The 14596-nt window shown below is 29.2% G+C and overlaps 2 protein-coding genes across 2 annotated transcripts; one reads left to right on the forward strand and one right to left on the reverse strand.

The window, feature by feature from the left end:
- Window positions 1–15: 15 nt before the first annotated feature.
- LOC145181480 (peptidyl-prolyl cis-trans isomerase E-like) lies at window positions 16–3777 on the forward strand. Its single transcript, XM_090079245.1, has 9 exons — window positions 16–202; window positions 321–667; window positions 946–1075; window positions 1453–1532; window positions 1698–1740; window positions 1857–1919; window positions 3036–3111; window positions 3361–3427; window positions 3511–3777. The coding sequence occupies exons 1-9, from the start codon at window positions 175–177 to the stop codon at window positions 3577–3579; spliced, it is 903 nt and encodes a 300-aa protein (XP_089935371.1). The 5' UTR covers window positions 16–174; the 3' UTR covers window positions 3580–3777.
- A 1779-nt stretch (window positions 3778–5556) lies between these two features.
- Window positions 5557–11174, reverse strand: LOC145184348 (inosine-5'-monophosphate dehydrogenase 1-like). The gene is made up of 11 exons (XM_090079421.1): window positions 10641–11174; window positions 10369–10417; window positions 9206–9281; window positions 9010–9035; window positions 8269–8455; window positions 7628–7722; window positions 7225–7312; window positions 6995–7111; window positions 6198–6900; window positions 5929–6012; window positions 5557–5812 (listed from the first exon to the last, which is right to left on the reverse strand). The coding sequence occupies exons 1-11, from the start codon at window positions 10727–10729 to the stop codon at window positions 5791–5793; spliced, it is 1536 nt and encodes a 511-aa protein (XP_089935547.1). The 5' UTR covers window positions 10730–11174; the 3' UTR covers window positions 5557–5790.
- Between the last annotated feature and the right edge of the window lie 3422 nt (window positions 11175–14596).

Below are 14596 nucleotides of genomic sequence, written 5' to 3' on the forward strand. Positions count from 1 at the left end.
ATGCAACCATAAAATTACCTTTTAATTAATTTTTGTATACCAACATCTTTTAGAATTGGTACATTTATTTGAGTATAGTGTAAAACTAGAAAACTTTAGTTTCTTGTAGTTTAAAGACATTTGATTTAAACAAACTTTTATATGACGTGACCTTTGTTGTTGGCTTTTTTAAACATGGCAAACAAGAAGATGATATACATAGGTAAGTATTCTTTGTGTTTATTTTTTAAATAGTTTTTTGCTTCCAGTAAAAATTTTGTGTATACTTTTTTTTTTCTTAGTCTTTTCTTTTATCTAAGTCCTTATGGGGTTTATTTCAGGTGGGTTAGCAGAAGAAGTTGAAGAAAAAATTCTTCATGCTGCATTCATTCCATTTGGTGATATCATTGATGTTAATATTCCAATTGATTATGAAACAAGCAAACATCGTGGCTTTGCTTTCATGGAGTTTGAACTTGCTGAAGATGCAGCTGCTGCCATTGATAATATGAATGAAAGTGAGCTTTATGGAAGGACAATTCGAGTCAACTTGGCAAAACCAATGAAGAATCCAGAGAGTGGATCAAGAGGAATATGGAGTACAGATGAGTGGCTGACTGAAAATGTTGGTGGTGAAGATAAAAAGCAAGGCGAAAAAGTAACAGAAGGCACACTGTCAGAAGATGCTGTATGTTCACTTTTTTTAAATAGATAAAGTATCATACCATGTTACACACTATTTAAGTCTTACAAATCAGACAGTTGGATTTTCTCAGAAATAGTAATTTTTTGAAACTTTGTAGAAAGCCACAATCCATTAATCTCAAATTTTTGTAAAATGTAGTATGAAATGTTTATAAAAACAGTATGTGAAATTTGTGGACAGCTTTTAACAGATATTTACCTTATCAACCATGTTCGTTGGCAGTGTTTTTGTGTATTATCTTTTTTTATGTATTTTTGTAGGCTAACAAAGAGCCAACATCAAAAAAGCGACGTACCAATCCAAAAGTCTATTTTGATATAAGCATTAATGATCAGTACACTGGTAGGATACTCATGGAGTTACGCTCAGATGTAGTTCCTGTTACTGTAGGTATAAAACTAAACTTATGGATTGAAATCTTTTATACGCTAGCTAATGCATACACGTGAATGAGTTAGAGAAATATCAGCTTTGGAGTTTAAAAATAAAATTGCTTACATGCTTATTTTAATTTTTACAAATTATACAATAAAAACTTAAATTCAGTGTGCTGTCTCCCTGTATCAATATTATCTGAAATATGGTCCTTGTACCAAAATGAATTTGACACTGTTTATATAAGTGACAAATGAAGGAGGAGTATTACCATTTCAGATTATAGAAGTTTTTCTTGTGAATGTTAGAAGACAAATTGTGTTAGATTGAAGGCACAAGCTTGACATCATATTCTCTTCTGAACATTTCTTTTAGCAACGCTTCTTTTTTAGAGAATTTTCGTTGCTTGTGCACTCATGAAAAAGGTTTTGGGTTTCGAAAAAGTACTTTCCACAGAATCATTCCTGGATTCGTATCTTTTTATGCTTTTTTGAGACTTATATTAACTGTTATAATATGTTATAAGTCTAAAGTTTAAAAAAGGTTCAGTCAATTTTTTAACAAGAGTTATAAAGACAATTATTAAGGGTTATGAAGGCAATATAAATTTTAAATATATAATCTTTAACATAAATAGATGTGTCAAGGTGGTGACTTTACAAAAAATGATGGCACAGGAGGTAACAATTTATATAAATCATTTTGATTTTTTCAAAACACTAGACTTAAAATCACATTTAGTTTAAATATATTTTTTTAAAATGAAAGTTGTTCAGCTGATATTTTTTGTTTCAAGGAAAATCAATATTTGGAAAAAAATTTGAAGATGAAAATTTTGTACTTAAACATACTGGAGCTGGTATTTTTTTTTCACTATTTGTTATGCTTTTAAGTTTTCTTTATCTTTTTTTTCTAACTTTTGTTAAATTAATTTTTCATTTCCAATTTCCAATTTCAATTAATAAACACAAAAAAATATAATAACAGGTTCCACTCAATGCCCCATTTAAATTTTGCAATAACAACCTGTTCTAATTTTTCACTATTAGAAAAAAAACTTTAAAATGATTCAAGTTTTATTTCCTAAATAATATTCAGAGGTCCCTTCACTTCAGAGATTCTGAAGTTCTACCTTAAATTACAGAAATAGTATTGACTCCTTGCAGAAGTACTATTGATAACCGCTGGAACATTTACAGAATATAACTTTAGCATGAGAGTTCTGGATGCATCCTAATGATGTGAACAATGTGTTTGTTGCAATATCTAATTAAATTACTTAAGTGTTTTAGAAAAAGTGTTTTTTAAAAAGAAATATTTGGGGGTACAAATTGAAGGGTTTATTTTGAAAACAACCTTTGTCAAATTTTTTATCAAAATGTAATACACAATCTTGTAGATGACTTAAAAAGCTTCTGTTTTACATTTTTTTGTTTCTCTAAGATTTTTAGGGATTTTTTTGTTTCCCTAAGATTTGCTTTTAAAGTTTGAAGGAATTCTACAAAAAAAATGCTGCCAATGTTTTCTCAACATTTCGCTTCTATGGGTATAAGATTTTTAGGGATATTTTTGCACTCTCCCGCATTGCGACGTTTCAGTAACCCTCCAATAAAAGTTCTCAAATTTTGTAAGTATGAATATCGAAATGTCGCTATAAAATGTTTTCAGTCAAAAAAAAAAATTATGAAAGCGGCGCTCTTAGGATGTTACTACCATTTTTAATGAACAATAAGTACGGAACCGTATTTAATAAAATAAAAAGGAACTAGTTGTATATCTTCGTCTTTTTTGGATAGCAACGACTTAACTGGCCCAACATCAAAATTTTAATTTCTTTTGAGGCCAAACTAAATATAATAATTTTCTGACAGAAGGAAACTTAAAAATCAATAAAGTACTTGATAAAAAAAGAAAAGTTTTCTGACAATGGAAAGTGAACCGCCCTAAAGTGTATTCCTTAACTTCGTTTGTTTAGGAGTTTTATCAATGGCTAACTCCGGGCCAAATACAAATGGGTCTCAATTTTTCATCTGTACAGAGAAAACTGATTGGTAAGTTATGTAAGTTATATACTACTCAATTAGATTCTTAGTTAATTTATGAATTGTAGATTGCGTTACAATTCTAGACTTATGTAGAAAAACTGTAAAGTAACTGCATTTTTTTTTACAATTTTTTTTTATTGCTCAGCAACTTTTCAATCCATTAAAGGCTTTTTTTTAAAAAAAACGAAAAACGTAGCTTTCCTGAAGCAAATCATGTTTAACAAACTTTAAAGTAAAGAATCTCTTTTTTCACAGGCTGGATGGGAAGCATGTAGTGTTTGGTAACGTAATAGAAGGTCTAGATACTGTTCGTAAGATAGAGGTATTTCAAACTTATAAAACTTTTTATGAAAAAAAATGATTGAGCGATTTTAAAACATTTTTTCTTCTAAAAAAATTCTTTAGAATGTCGGTCAAGAATCTGGAAAACCAAAAAAAAAAGTGGTCATTGAAGACTGCGGTGAATTGAAATAACTGGTGATGCTGCAATAAGTCGCAATTGATAATGATAGAAAAAAAGGCTAAGCTTCTAAGTAGAAAGCGCTTATGTGAAGAATCGGTCTGATAATCGATAAAGGTTTGCGCTATTGAAGCATAGCTAATCAAGACTCTAAAATATGTTTTTTAATTCAAATTGTACGAATTTTAAAAGACAAGTAGACTGTCCGTCCACTCTGTGTGGTTGTACCTGCCTATGTATTTTGGTTGGATTTATCTCTTTGCATTGTGTGGTATCATGTCAAATAAGTTCCTTTCTTAGTTTGAAAAAATGTTTCCAAGTATAAACAAGGAATGTGATAGTCAACAGTTATATTTGGCTAGAAAAAGATTAGGTTGATGTGTTTGTTCTAAAAAAAGTAATAGCCATTATTCAGGGAACGATGCTTGTTATTTCTGGTATGGAACAGAATTTTTTGCTAAAACTCGTTAAATTTTTTCTGTTTTCTCTCTTGGAAAAGCTCATAAAACTTTATTTGATTTTATGACCAATTTATGAAATTTTATCCGATCCAACAAACCTCATAAAGAATGATAGAATACCCAGGAAAAGCTATGAATTTTCCTAATCTAATAGTTTTTATAGTGCTTTATATAATTTTAAATAGTAACACCAAATTGTTCGTAAGTCAGATCAAAATTTGGTAACTATCATAGAGATGGAACTAAATACAAAAAGCGAGCGAATGAAAACAAATTATCTCTATCAATTAAACCAGAAATGTTTTTTTTTTTTTTTAAATATATATTTAATTTTAAGTTCTCTTAATATTTTAAAAAGTAAAGAAGAGGTGATTGTTAAAACTATAAGATATAAAAAGTATGAATTAAAGCGTAGTAAAGGTAAATAATAAAGTTCAGCGCAGCTTTTTAAGTAGGAATAACAGATTAACCTTAAGGACAGATTCTTAAACCTAAAGCTAAGATCTGTTTTTAGGTTGTTCCAAGAAAGGATACACTGGTGTATAATGGAATTAATCTAATGTTTAGTGGTTCATTTTAGTGGGATAGATAAATTGCTACAAGTGACTCATCCTAGGTTACACGCATACGTTGTCCTATTATGTTAACTTTCTTAGAAAAGTTAGCACGTTGGGTTTTGAACATTACTAATTTTTTATTTTAAGTATTCAATGAGATTTTATTTGTTCGAATCCATTGAACAAAACTGGCCTAATTAATATATTTATTTAGTTTTCTTTGAGATCATTGAGCTAATAAAGATAAGAGGACCTAATATATGTATCTCTAAGGGATACCAATCCAAATGCTTTTAATATCTGAATAGTTACCATTTAAAGTTATAAACTGTTGACGATTGAAAAGGTATGATTTAAACCACTGCAGCGTACATCAAAACAGTTAAGCTTTAGAAGAAGAATGTCATGATCTACGGTGTCAAAAACTTTGTAAGTCAATAAAAACACCACAAGCAGAGTTTCCGTTATCAAGAGCAACTCTTTAACTTTTTGTCATTTCGATAAGAACGTGAATTACAGAATGCTTTATTATTTCTACTAGTATACGGGAAAAAGTCTTGGACCGAACAGCGTTCCAACGCTGTTCGGTCCAAGACTCTTTCCCGTATACTAGTAGAAATAATAATGCCAGAGGTTTCCTTTTTTGTTACTGGTTGCATATAAAAGTTATGAATTTGTCGAAAAATTCAAAACACTTAAAAATATTGCAAAATGTTTAGATGAATACTTTGAATCAACTCTAATATTTTATTTTCTCATTTTTAAGTTGAAAAACAAAAATATTTACATTAAATCGTTACTCAATGGCAAACAAAAAGCAATTAATATTTCATTTTAAAAAACTGTATTTTTATGATAAAGCGATTTATAGGTTTGCACATTTTATCTTTTTTTTTTGAAAAAATCTTAGTTATATATATAAAAGAAAAAAGCACCAGAAAAAAAAAAAAAAAAAAAAAAAAAAAACACTAACAAGTTCTTCAGAAGTTTTAAATTTATACAGCTTTTTTGTTGATGCAACTGTTGAGAGAACAATTCTTTAAACTTTTTGAAAGTTTTACTGTAGACCAATTATTTTGAAAAGATTCAGAAAGTGATTTCTGCAAAGAAACATAAACGCAAATGACTTTAATAAACCATTTTTTTAAAAAAACCTTTTCTTCTGTAAGAGAAAACTAATGAAACGAACGGAAAGAATGGACAGGCTTCAGTAAAGTTGCTTTGTGTACCTAAAAATATATCTTTGCATTACACTTAGTTCTAAAATATCTATTCTATTAAATAAAAGAACTTAATACAACTTTTTAAAGGAAAAGAGAACAAAATAAAAATGTAAAAAACTTACGAATGCAAACCATGTACTCCACCTTCTTTCTGCGCCGAAGGAGTTCTCCTTTCAAACCTCATCTCGCCGCTGTACATCATTGATCTAAAGAAGTCAAAGTCTTCTTTGATATCGCCAACATTAACAGTATTAACTAAACTCTTTTGATCAAATGAAAAGTTATCGTTAAAATGTTTCAGATGAGATCTGCAGTTTTAACAGACATCAAAACAAGAATAAAAAAGTTTTAAATGAAAGTAAGAAGAATAAAAAAGTTTCAAATGAAAAACCTAAGATTTGTTAAACTTTTTGAACCAATATCTTGACAACCATGTTGAACACCAGCAATTAAATATGGAATAAACTGAAATAGACTGCCTTTATCCTGCACTGTACCTGACACGCCTTGTGCTACTTTAACCTTTTTTTTTTCCTCCACAAAGTACCTACTTTGACTACCTTTACTTTCCATAGCACTAAGTGACCCCATACCCCTATACTTCTTTAATCTTACACCATCTGCATAGAAATATTCGCCAGGTGCTTCAGTGCTTCCTGCTAACATTGATCCCATCATCACAGTAGAAGCACCAAGACACAAAGCCTTGATGATGTGTCCCACATTAGATATTCCACCATCAGCAATGCACGGAACATTAAAACGATGAGCATATTCAGCCACTTTGAACACAGCAGTTGCTTGTGGTCTACCAACTGCACAGACTTCTTGAGTGATACATATAGAACCACTACCCATACCTATTCTCAAGCCATCAACACCTGCCTTAATAAGGTTTTCTGCTTGTGCAACAGTAACCACATTCCCACCAATAACTTCCACATTTGGATAGTCCCGCTTGATTTGCTTTATTCTTTCTATTTGATAGCAAGAGTTTCCTTGAGAAGAATCCAAAACAATTACATCTACACCAGCTTCAACAAGTGCAGCAAGTCGAGGAATGTCATCCTCATGAGTACTTATGGCTGCACCAACTAAAAAAATCAAAAACTCTTTAATTAATATCATCAAAATCATCAATATGAAAAACAATAAAAACAACATCAGAAAAAATTAAGACCAACAAACCTAAAAGTTGTTTTTTTGAATCTTTTGAAGCCTGTGGAAAGTCGCGATTTTTTTTAAGATCTGTTCTTGAAATAACTGAAACCAACTTTTCTTTGTCATCAATAATGGGAAGTTTTCCTTAAAAAAAAAAAAAAAAAACTTTTTATAACTGAAACTTTTTACAAATGTTAATGTTACCTTAAGACAACATTAACATTTGTAAAAACTTTCAGTTATAGAAAGATATTTACCTTTTTTACTAGCAGCAAGAATTTCGTTTGCTTGTTGCAATGTAATACCCTGCATAGCAACAACTAAATCTTTTCTCTTTGTCATCACCTAACAAATATAAAAACTTTCATTAAAATAACTTTTGAGTTCTGTTATACAACATGGTTTTTTGCTAGGAATATTGGTTAAAAGAATTTTATGGAATTTATAAAGAATTTTATGAACAAAAAAGTTTTTATGTTGGGATATAAGTTGAAGTATATTTTTAGAGAATTATGGAAAAAAAGGTGAAATTTTAAAATAAGCAACAAGGAAGTCACATATGTGTTAAGTTCATAAAATCAATAAAAATAAGAACCTCACAAATATTTATAATAAATATAAGCCTCATACAAAGATGTAGAAAAAAAAAAAAAGGCAAACCTCACTAACAAGTGTAGAAAAGGCCTCTTTTTTTACAAAATCAATATCACGATTTGTTAGCATTCCAAGTAACTCACCTCCGACCTTTCCAGTGTCTGTTGCCAAAAAAAAAAGGTTAAAGAAACTTACAAAAAAAAATCATAAATTGCATTTAAAAGACCTGCTTAAAGTTAAATAGAAAAATAAGAAGTTTATGTCTAAATAAACAATTGTTGAACTCAAAATTGAGACCTTAAAAAAAATCACAGAATGGAATAATAAATTTACTTGTAACAAACAAGGACTGAATGTAATTAAATAATTTGAACACATGATAACTTAAATATAAATGATTTAGAAAATAATTATATAAATGAATTTAAAACATTTAAAAAAAAAAACATTTTGCTTGGATTATCAGCACAAAAATTACAGTGAGGTACTCATAAAATCTTTTCTTTGAACAACTGGGTATCTAGGCGTGGTATAGCAGATTTTTGATCGTGATGAACATGATGTTAAATGTGATTTAAAACTTTAAATGGTTAGCAACAAAAGTTCAGGTGTACTTTTTGAAAAGCTATATGAAATTTAGATACAGTTGACAAATATTGTTACTGAAGAAATGTAATAAAAAAATTCTACATAGATCTACTAGTTACCTGTCACAGGAAATCCAGAGAACCCAAATTTTTTTTGAATAGCTTTTGCATCAGCAATTGTGTGGGAAGGACATAGTACAATAGGATCTGTAATGAAACCCTGTTCAAATTTTTTAACTTTGCGAACTTCATTTGCTTGGAATTCTATTGTGCAGTTGTGATGAATAATTCCAATGCCACCTAAAAGCTACAGTATAAACAATGTATTTCCCATCAAATATAACCACAAATATTCATAATAATTTATATCTATAAAAACAATAACATTTATACATACATACATACATACATACATACATACATACATACATACATACATACATACATACATACATACATACATACATACATACATACATACATACATATACATATATACACACACGCTATTGTTTTTAAAAGTTTCTAAAGAATTAACAACAATATGCTTCAAATTATGCTGGTTTTATATACATTTTATAAGAAAAATATTTGAGAATAAGCATGAACAATAATGTAAGGCAAAGCCTTCTTACTTAAGAACAATCTTGATTTTAATTGAAACAGTAATATTAAAAAAGATATTTACATTATTAAATAAGTTTTTTAATTAAAAACTGAAATTTAAAGAATGTATTTCGACAGTTTTTTTTATATAACTATAAGTAAACAAATATCAAATTTTCAAAGAAACATTGAAGAATATAAGTAAGTTTAAAAGAATGTATGGATATATAAAATTAAAGAAAGAAAATCTCTTACTGCCATGGTTTTAGCCATTTCAGACTCTAAACATTAAAATTAATAGAGTAATAACTTTTTAAATTTAATGGTTTAAGGTATGAATTAAGGAGGTTCAAACAAATTTTTTTTTTAATACAAATATAACATTATTTTTTAAACATTTTTGAATAAAAAGAACCAATACTAGATGCTATTATTATTATTATTTTTTTACCTGTAACTGTATCCATAGGGGAGCTAATGAAAGGAGTTTTTAGGGTTATCTTCTTTGTGAGCGGGGATTGCAATTGCTAAAATGTTAAAACAACCAGAAATGCATAGATATCTTTAATGTGTGTGTGTATATCATAGTGCACACAGAAGATATTGAAGAAGCTATTGAACTAATTTTTTTATTTGTGAGAATAATGTTTATTAAACAAATCTTGCATCTTGAATGACATACTAAAACATACAATTGTATAAAAAATGTTATTAAACATAATAACAAAAATTATCCATAAAAAAACTGCAATATATCAAAGTTAGTCCAACAAAAATAAATATCTCAACTAGTGTTTAAAATATCCCCTACAATCTTTTTTGTAAGCTAGATATCTTTTTGCATTAATTTCACAAGATTATTGCATATTTCAGTTGGACTTTTCTCCAAAGGGTATCTAGTTCTTGCTTCAGACTTTTTATGGATCTTGTTCAGACCTTGACTAATTCTTTGACCATAATGGTGTCTCTACATAAGTGTGTTGGTTGATTTGGCTATGTTAAGATTAAAGCAGTCCAAAATACCAACTTTTCCACTGCCATCTTGCAACCTCAGTATAACAAAGCAATTACTATACTTTTCAGATTTCAGTTTTTTAACAAGAACTTTTCTTTTTCTATTCATTACTTCAAAGTTACTTTCATCACTGAAAATTACTTGTTTCCACTTTTCCAAAGCCCACCAAATTATCTCCTTACACCACCTAAATTTTGAGAGCTGATCTCTGGCTGTCAGCATGGATTTGCCACTTTGTTGCATGGCTTACTTTTTGAACCATTTTTGTGTATCTTAACTCTTAGATCTTTTCAAAATATTTAAAGAGGCTTTAAATGTGACTTAACTAGTCATCATAAGCAATTTTATGCAACCTTTTATAGAAAAACTAGATAAATTATAGTTGGGTTGAGAAGAGAGTAGAACGGAAATCAATAAAAAAGTTTGTGCATCTATTTTTTTACAACTTTTGCTGGTATATTTTTTGTATTCCTTTTATAAAACTTAATAGAAAAAGTAACATAAAGTGAACTTGTTACTGACATGTTTGTTGTAGAGAAATATTTTTCCTGTTGTTCATTAAAAAATGTCCAAAAAAACTAGAAAAGCCAAATGCTTACCACATCAGAAGTACCAAAGTCAATATATCCTGGCAAAATAATGAAATCACTAAAAGTAAAATAAAAGTTTGAAAAGTTTTTTCAACCATAGTAAGATATTTATAAACATAAAAGAATGATTGCTACCTTTAAAAATAACTTTTTGCATATAAATTATAAGTCCTTAGGTCATGTTTTCAATATCTGAAAGCCAGACATCAAAACTTATCAACTTATAACTTATATGATTATTTAAAGAAGTATCATCAGACTTTTCTCAAGATTACACTTACTCATAAGTTAAGCCAGCACCAGAACTCATCAAAGAGTTTATATTTGTACCATCTTCAGAAGTGGATGATGCAGTAATTTGTTCAGACATTGCTAACTATTAGAGAATCATTTATATAAAGTTGCTAATTTTGTAGTTAGAGCTAGTGAGCTACCTTTAAAAAAACCTGTATACTGACATGTAATTATATACTGACATATATAATTACAAATATCTATAAAATGTGAACAACTTTATTTTTATGATAATCAAATAATGAATAGATCAATGATAATAATGAGTGGTTCACCACCTTCCAATATAAAACATATGAAGTTATACAAAAGTTTTAGCAATAACAAAACTAACTTTTAAAATCTAAACAATGAGTCCCCATTCTACTTTTTATTTTAAAAACAACCATGATAAATATGATTGGTTGGGTGTTTGATTTTATATATAATTAAGGCAAACGTATTATAGTTAACACTGTGGTTAACTATATCCTGTCAGTTTTTGATCAAAGCATGTATACATTAGGGAATTCTACTAAATAGTGGCACGTAATGATAAATACCTAGGGAATACGGCCACGAGATGCAGTTTTTTAGGGTTGACTTACACTTGACTAAAACTTTCGCACTTAAGGCAGGAAAAAAGATGAGGAAGGTTTTTTTTTTTTTTTTTTTGAAAATTCCGAGGTACACCATTTAAGATAATGTTAAAATGGTAACATTAAACTCTTAATGTTTGCTCCATAAAAAACAGTGTTTCTTAAATGTATTTTTCTAACGAAACCATGTTTTGTTACTTGTAAAAATCGCGTCAAAATGATAGCGATTTTGATTCAAGAACGGTTTAATTTTTTTCCTACGTTTTTTCAAAAATTGTTTTATTCAGCAAAACCATTTTATTCTATTTAAAAAGTATTTAAAATTATTCTTAAATCACCTTGAAAAATTTTTAATGATATTTATGAAAAAACTAAAACGGTATTTTTATATCGCTTTTTAATTGATTCCCACAATATTTTTGCATACGATGATGGAATTTTTTTTAACGCGCAGTTTATCAAAGCGCTTGTTTTTCTCTCGTAATTATATAATCATAAATTTTAGGCGCAATCAACTAATCATGAATTTTGAAATGACTTAAAAACCGAATGTTTCTGAAAAACCATGTCTGAGTCCCACTTAAAATGGATTATCTCCGTCCCTCCTCTTTTTTTCGTGCAAAAAGTCTAAAAATTGATACATTCGAATTTAAAGGGACAAGATGCCTCCTATGTATCTGTAAAGCTGATGCAGTAGCAATGTTTAAATAAACACTTATTTATCGAAATATCTTACAGAAATAGAAATACCTAAATTAAGCTGATAATTAATAATGCTAAGCTTATTAAAAGTGTTATTTGAGCTTCAAAAATTTTTTGAAGCTTCTTTCGTAAAAAGTTAGGAACTAGCAATCTAAAATAGATTTCTTTATAATTCAGATAAGAGTCGATTTGGGAAATATTTTTCAAAATCCCAACTTGAAAACTTTATATACTAAACACAAGATTATTTAAACACTTGATTAACAAAACCACTTGATATAACTAATATTAAAAAAAAATCCTCTCTTTGAAATTTGTTATTGATGAAATTCTTAAAATTTACATCTTAGATTTTTATATTTCATTTTTACATTTTTTTACTTTTGAAGTAAAAGTACAATTTATGAACATCTAACGAATAATTAAACTGTTTTTATTTAAAAACTTATATAAACAGAGATCTATGCTTAGAGTTGATCTTGAATTTTATATAGGAAGAGGTTTGCAGATTTTTCCCACGAAGTTTCCCTTTTCAGTGAAAATTTCTTATTTTATTGAAAAAAAGACAGTTTAAAAAAATTTTAAGCAATGCGCCCTCAACGCCCGCAATACGCTGAAGGGATTTGATAAATTCATCGTAATGGACAGTTAATTTTTCTGATCCAGGTCTATTTTTTTTAAAGATTATCATTCTAAGTTAACTTTTAGTGAAGTAGTTTTAATTTCCTTATGGATCTAGAATATACAACACAATATTGTCGAACTTTAGATCGCTAATTTCGGCATTTTGGATGTTAAATAATTTTAGTAGTAGCTAGAAAATTTCTAAGTTGATTATTATAGGGCGGACTCTACGGAGCATTGATTTGCATGATTTATTTGCATTATTTCGTCGTCATGACCTTAATACCTCGAATTCACCCGCCTTTACCCAACATCTTTATCACACCTTGTACGAGTGTGAAAAGGAAAAATAAAAATGTCATCCTGAAGATATCTTCTTTTTTTTGAAATTGGATTTTTCAAGGCTTTCTGAAATTGATTTACCTGAATAAGATTAAGACGGCGAGTTGTTCAGCTTCGGCGTCCTGATTCAAAAAAATAACGTTACGTGACGTTACGTGACAGTTTTTATCAGGACAATTTTTTTAAAAGTGCGGTAACCAAGACGTTATTGCACTTTTAAAAAAAATTGTCCTAATTGAAACGTTACGTTCCGGGAATAATGTGACATCCCGATTGAATAACCACACACGAAGATTTGGTGCGGTTATGAACCGAGACGAACCAAGAATAACGTGATAAACCATTACGTTCCGGGACAAACCGTTACTTCTTGCTTTTTTACATTTTTAAGCGCCTTTTATGACCTAAAGTCACTATTCAGAGCTTTTATAGGTTAATGGGGCTCGTCTAAAGCGACAAGCCCGGTCAAAAACTAAGAATGCTCAGTTAAAATTTTTTATTTTAAAAATTTATAAAATAGCATTTTTGGAAAAGTGCGGTAACGTAACGGAACGTCACGTTATGCCACGGTATTAAACAAAAAAAACTAGTGCGGTTTAATCTTGGTTGGTGTGGTTTCCCCATCGGGAAATGAACCGGGACGTACGTTTCAACCGTTACCGCACCAACCTTGCCCCGATTGAACCAAGACGTTACCGCACTTTAAAAATTTTTGTCCCCATTCATTTTTTACCGTTACATTCCTACCGGGATAACGTGATTCCCGGTTCATTTCGGGAATAACGTTCCGGGACGCCGAAGCTTCGTTCAAAGTAAAGATCGCTTTTGATGACGCAATTAGCCAGAGTACTTTTAGGCAGAAAATACGGTACAAGTAATGTAAGCGGAAAACTTACTAGTGTATTTTGGGTCAAGGAATCCGAAAATTTAAATTTGAAAAAAATAGTTGCGCGCGTAAATGAGCTCTATACCGTTTAAACGAAACGATATGCGAGTTCAAACACACTTATTGCCTCAAATACTACTTATTACAAAGAATTACTTTAAAAGTAATTCTTAACTACAAATTTAAATTCTTTGTCTAAAAAAGTTTTCGAGTTTACATCAGATTTACATCAAAAATGCAACTGTTATGTTTCAAACAATAATTTTAGGAAAATACGTACCGGAAAATAAAAACAATAACATTTTTTTGTTTACAAAAGGATATTTAAAATTCGCACCAAAGCCATCGTTGCCATTGTTAAAACAAGGAAGAGATGATATAATGTAATGAGTAAATAGCATTACAATCTTCGTAAAACCACATAACTAAGCCAGTTAAATTTGATTAAAAACAACCAAGTGGTAGTTAAAAACTGACGAGAAAAGCCAAGCATTTTAATAATCAATAGTGCACTACCTATTGCTATATATAGCTAAACTTGCTTTTATTAAACGCTTATTTTAGCGAAATGATTTCGCAACTTCATCGAAAAAAATGACATCATAAGATCAAGTTCAATTTAGAACAGCCGGACATTTTCCGTTTCCCCTCAATTTTTGTGATCAAGTTTTCTGGTGTAAAATTTGTTTGTCAGGAAAAAACGTTAAGTTAATCAATATCTTTAAAAAAGTTAATTAGAATAAGACTAGTAAATTAGTAAGTAGAATAGTTAAATAGAATAGTCCTAGTAAATTATTATACATAGGGTAAT

This window comes from Hydra viridissima, unplaced genomic scaffold (assembly GCF_058129835.1).
Source record: "Hydra viridissima isolate aposymbiotic clone 2 unplaced genomic scaffold, HvirCarnegie_v1 scaffold_2, whole genome shotgun sequence".
Taxonomy (NCBI): Eukaryota; Metazoa; Cnidaria; class Hydrozoa; order Anthoathecata; family Hydridae; genus Hydra; species Hydra viridissima.

Excerpts from the sequence above, each read along its gene's own strand:
- LOC145181480 (XM_090079245.1), top strand. The coding sequence starts at position 175 with ATGGCAAACAAGAAGATGATATACATAG. Across the intron at positions 1,920-3,035 it reads ACTTAAACATACTGGAGCTG|GAGTTTTATCAATGGCTAAC; the intron begins GTATTTTTTTTT and ends TCGTTTGTTTAG. Across the intron at positions 3,112-3,360 it reads TGTACAGAGAAAACTGATTG|GCTGGATGGGAAGCATGTAG; the intron begins GTAAGTTATGTA and ends CTTTTTTCACAG.
- LOC145184348 (XM_090079421.1), bottom strand. The coding sequence starts at position 10,729 with ATGTCTGAACAAATTACTGCATCATCCACTTCTGAAGATGGTACAAAT. Across the intron at positions 9,036-9,205 it reads CCCTATGGATACAGTTACAG|AGTCTGAAATGGCTAAAACC; the intron begins GTAAAAAAATAA and ends TTTAATGTTTAG. Across the intron at positions 5,813-5,928 it reads GGAGTACATGGTTTGCATTC|GTACACAAAGCAACTTTACT; the intron begins GTAAGTTTTTTA and ends ATATATTTTTAG.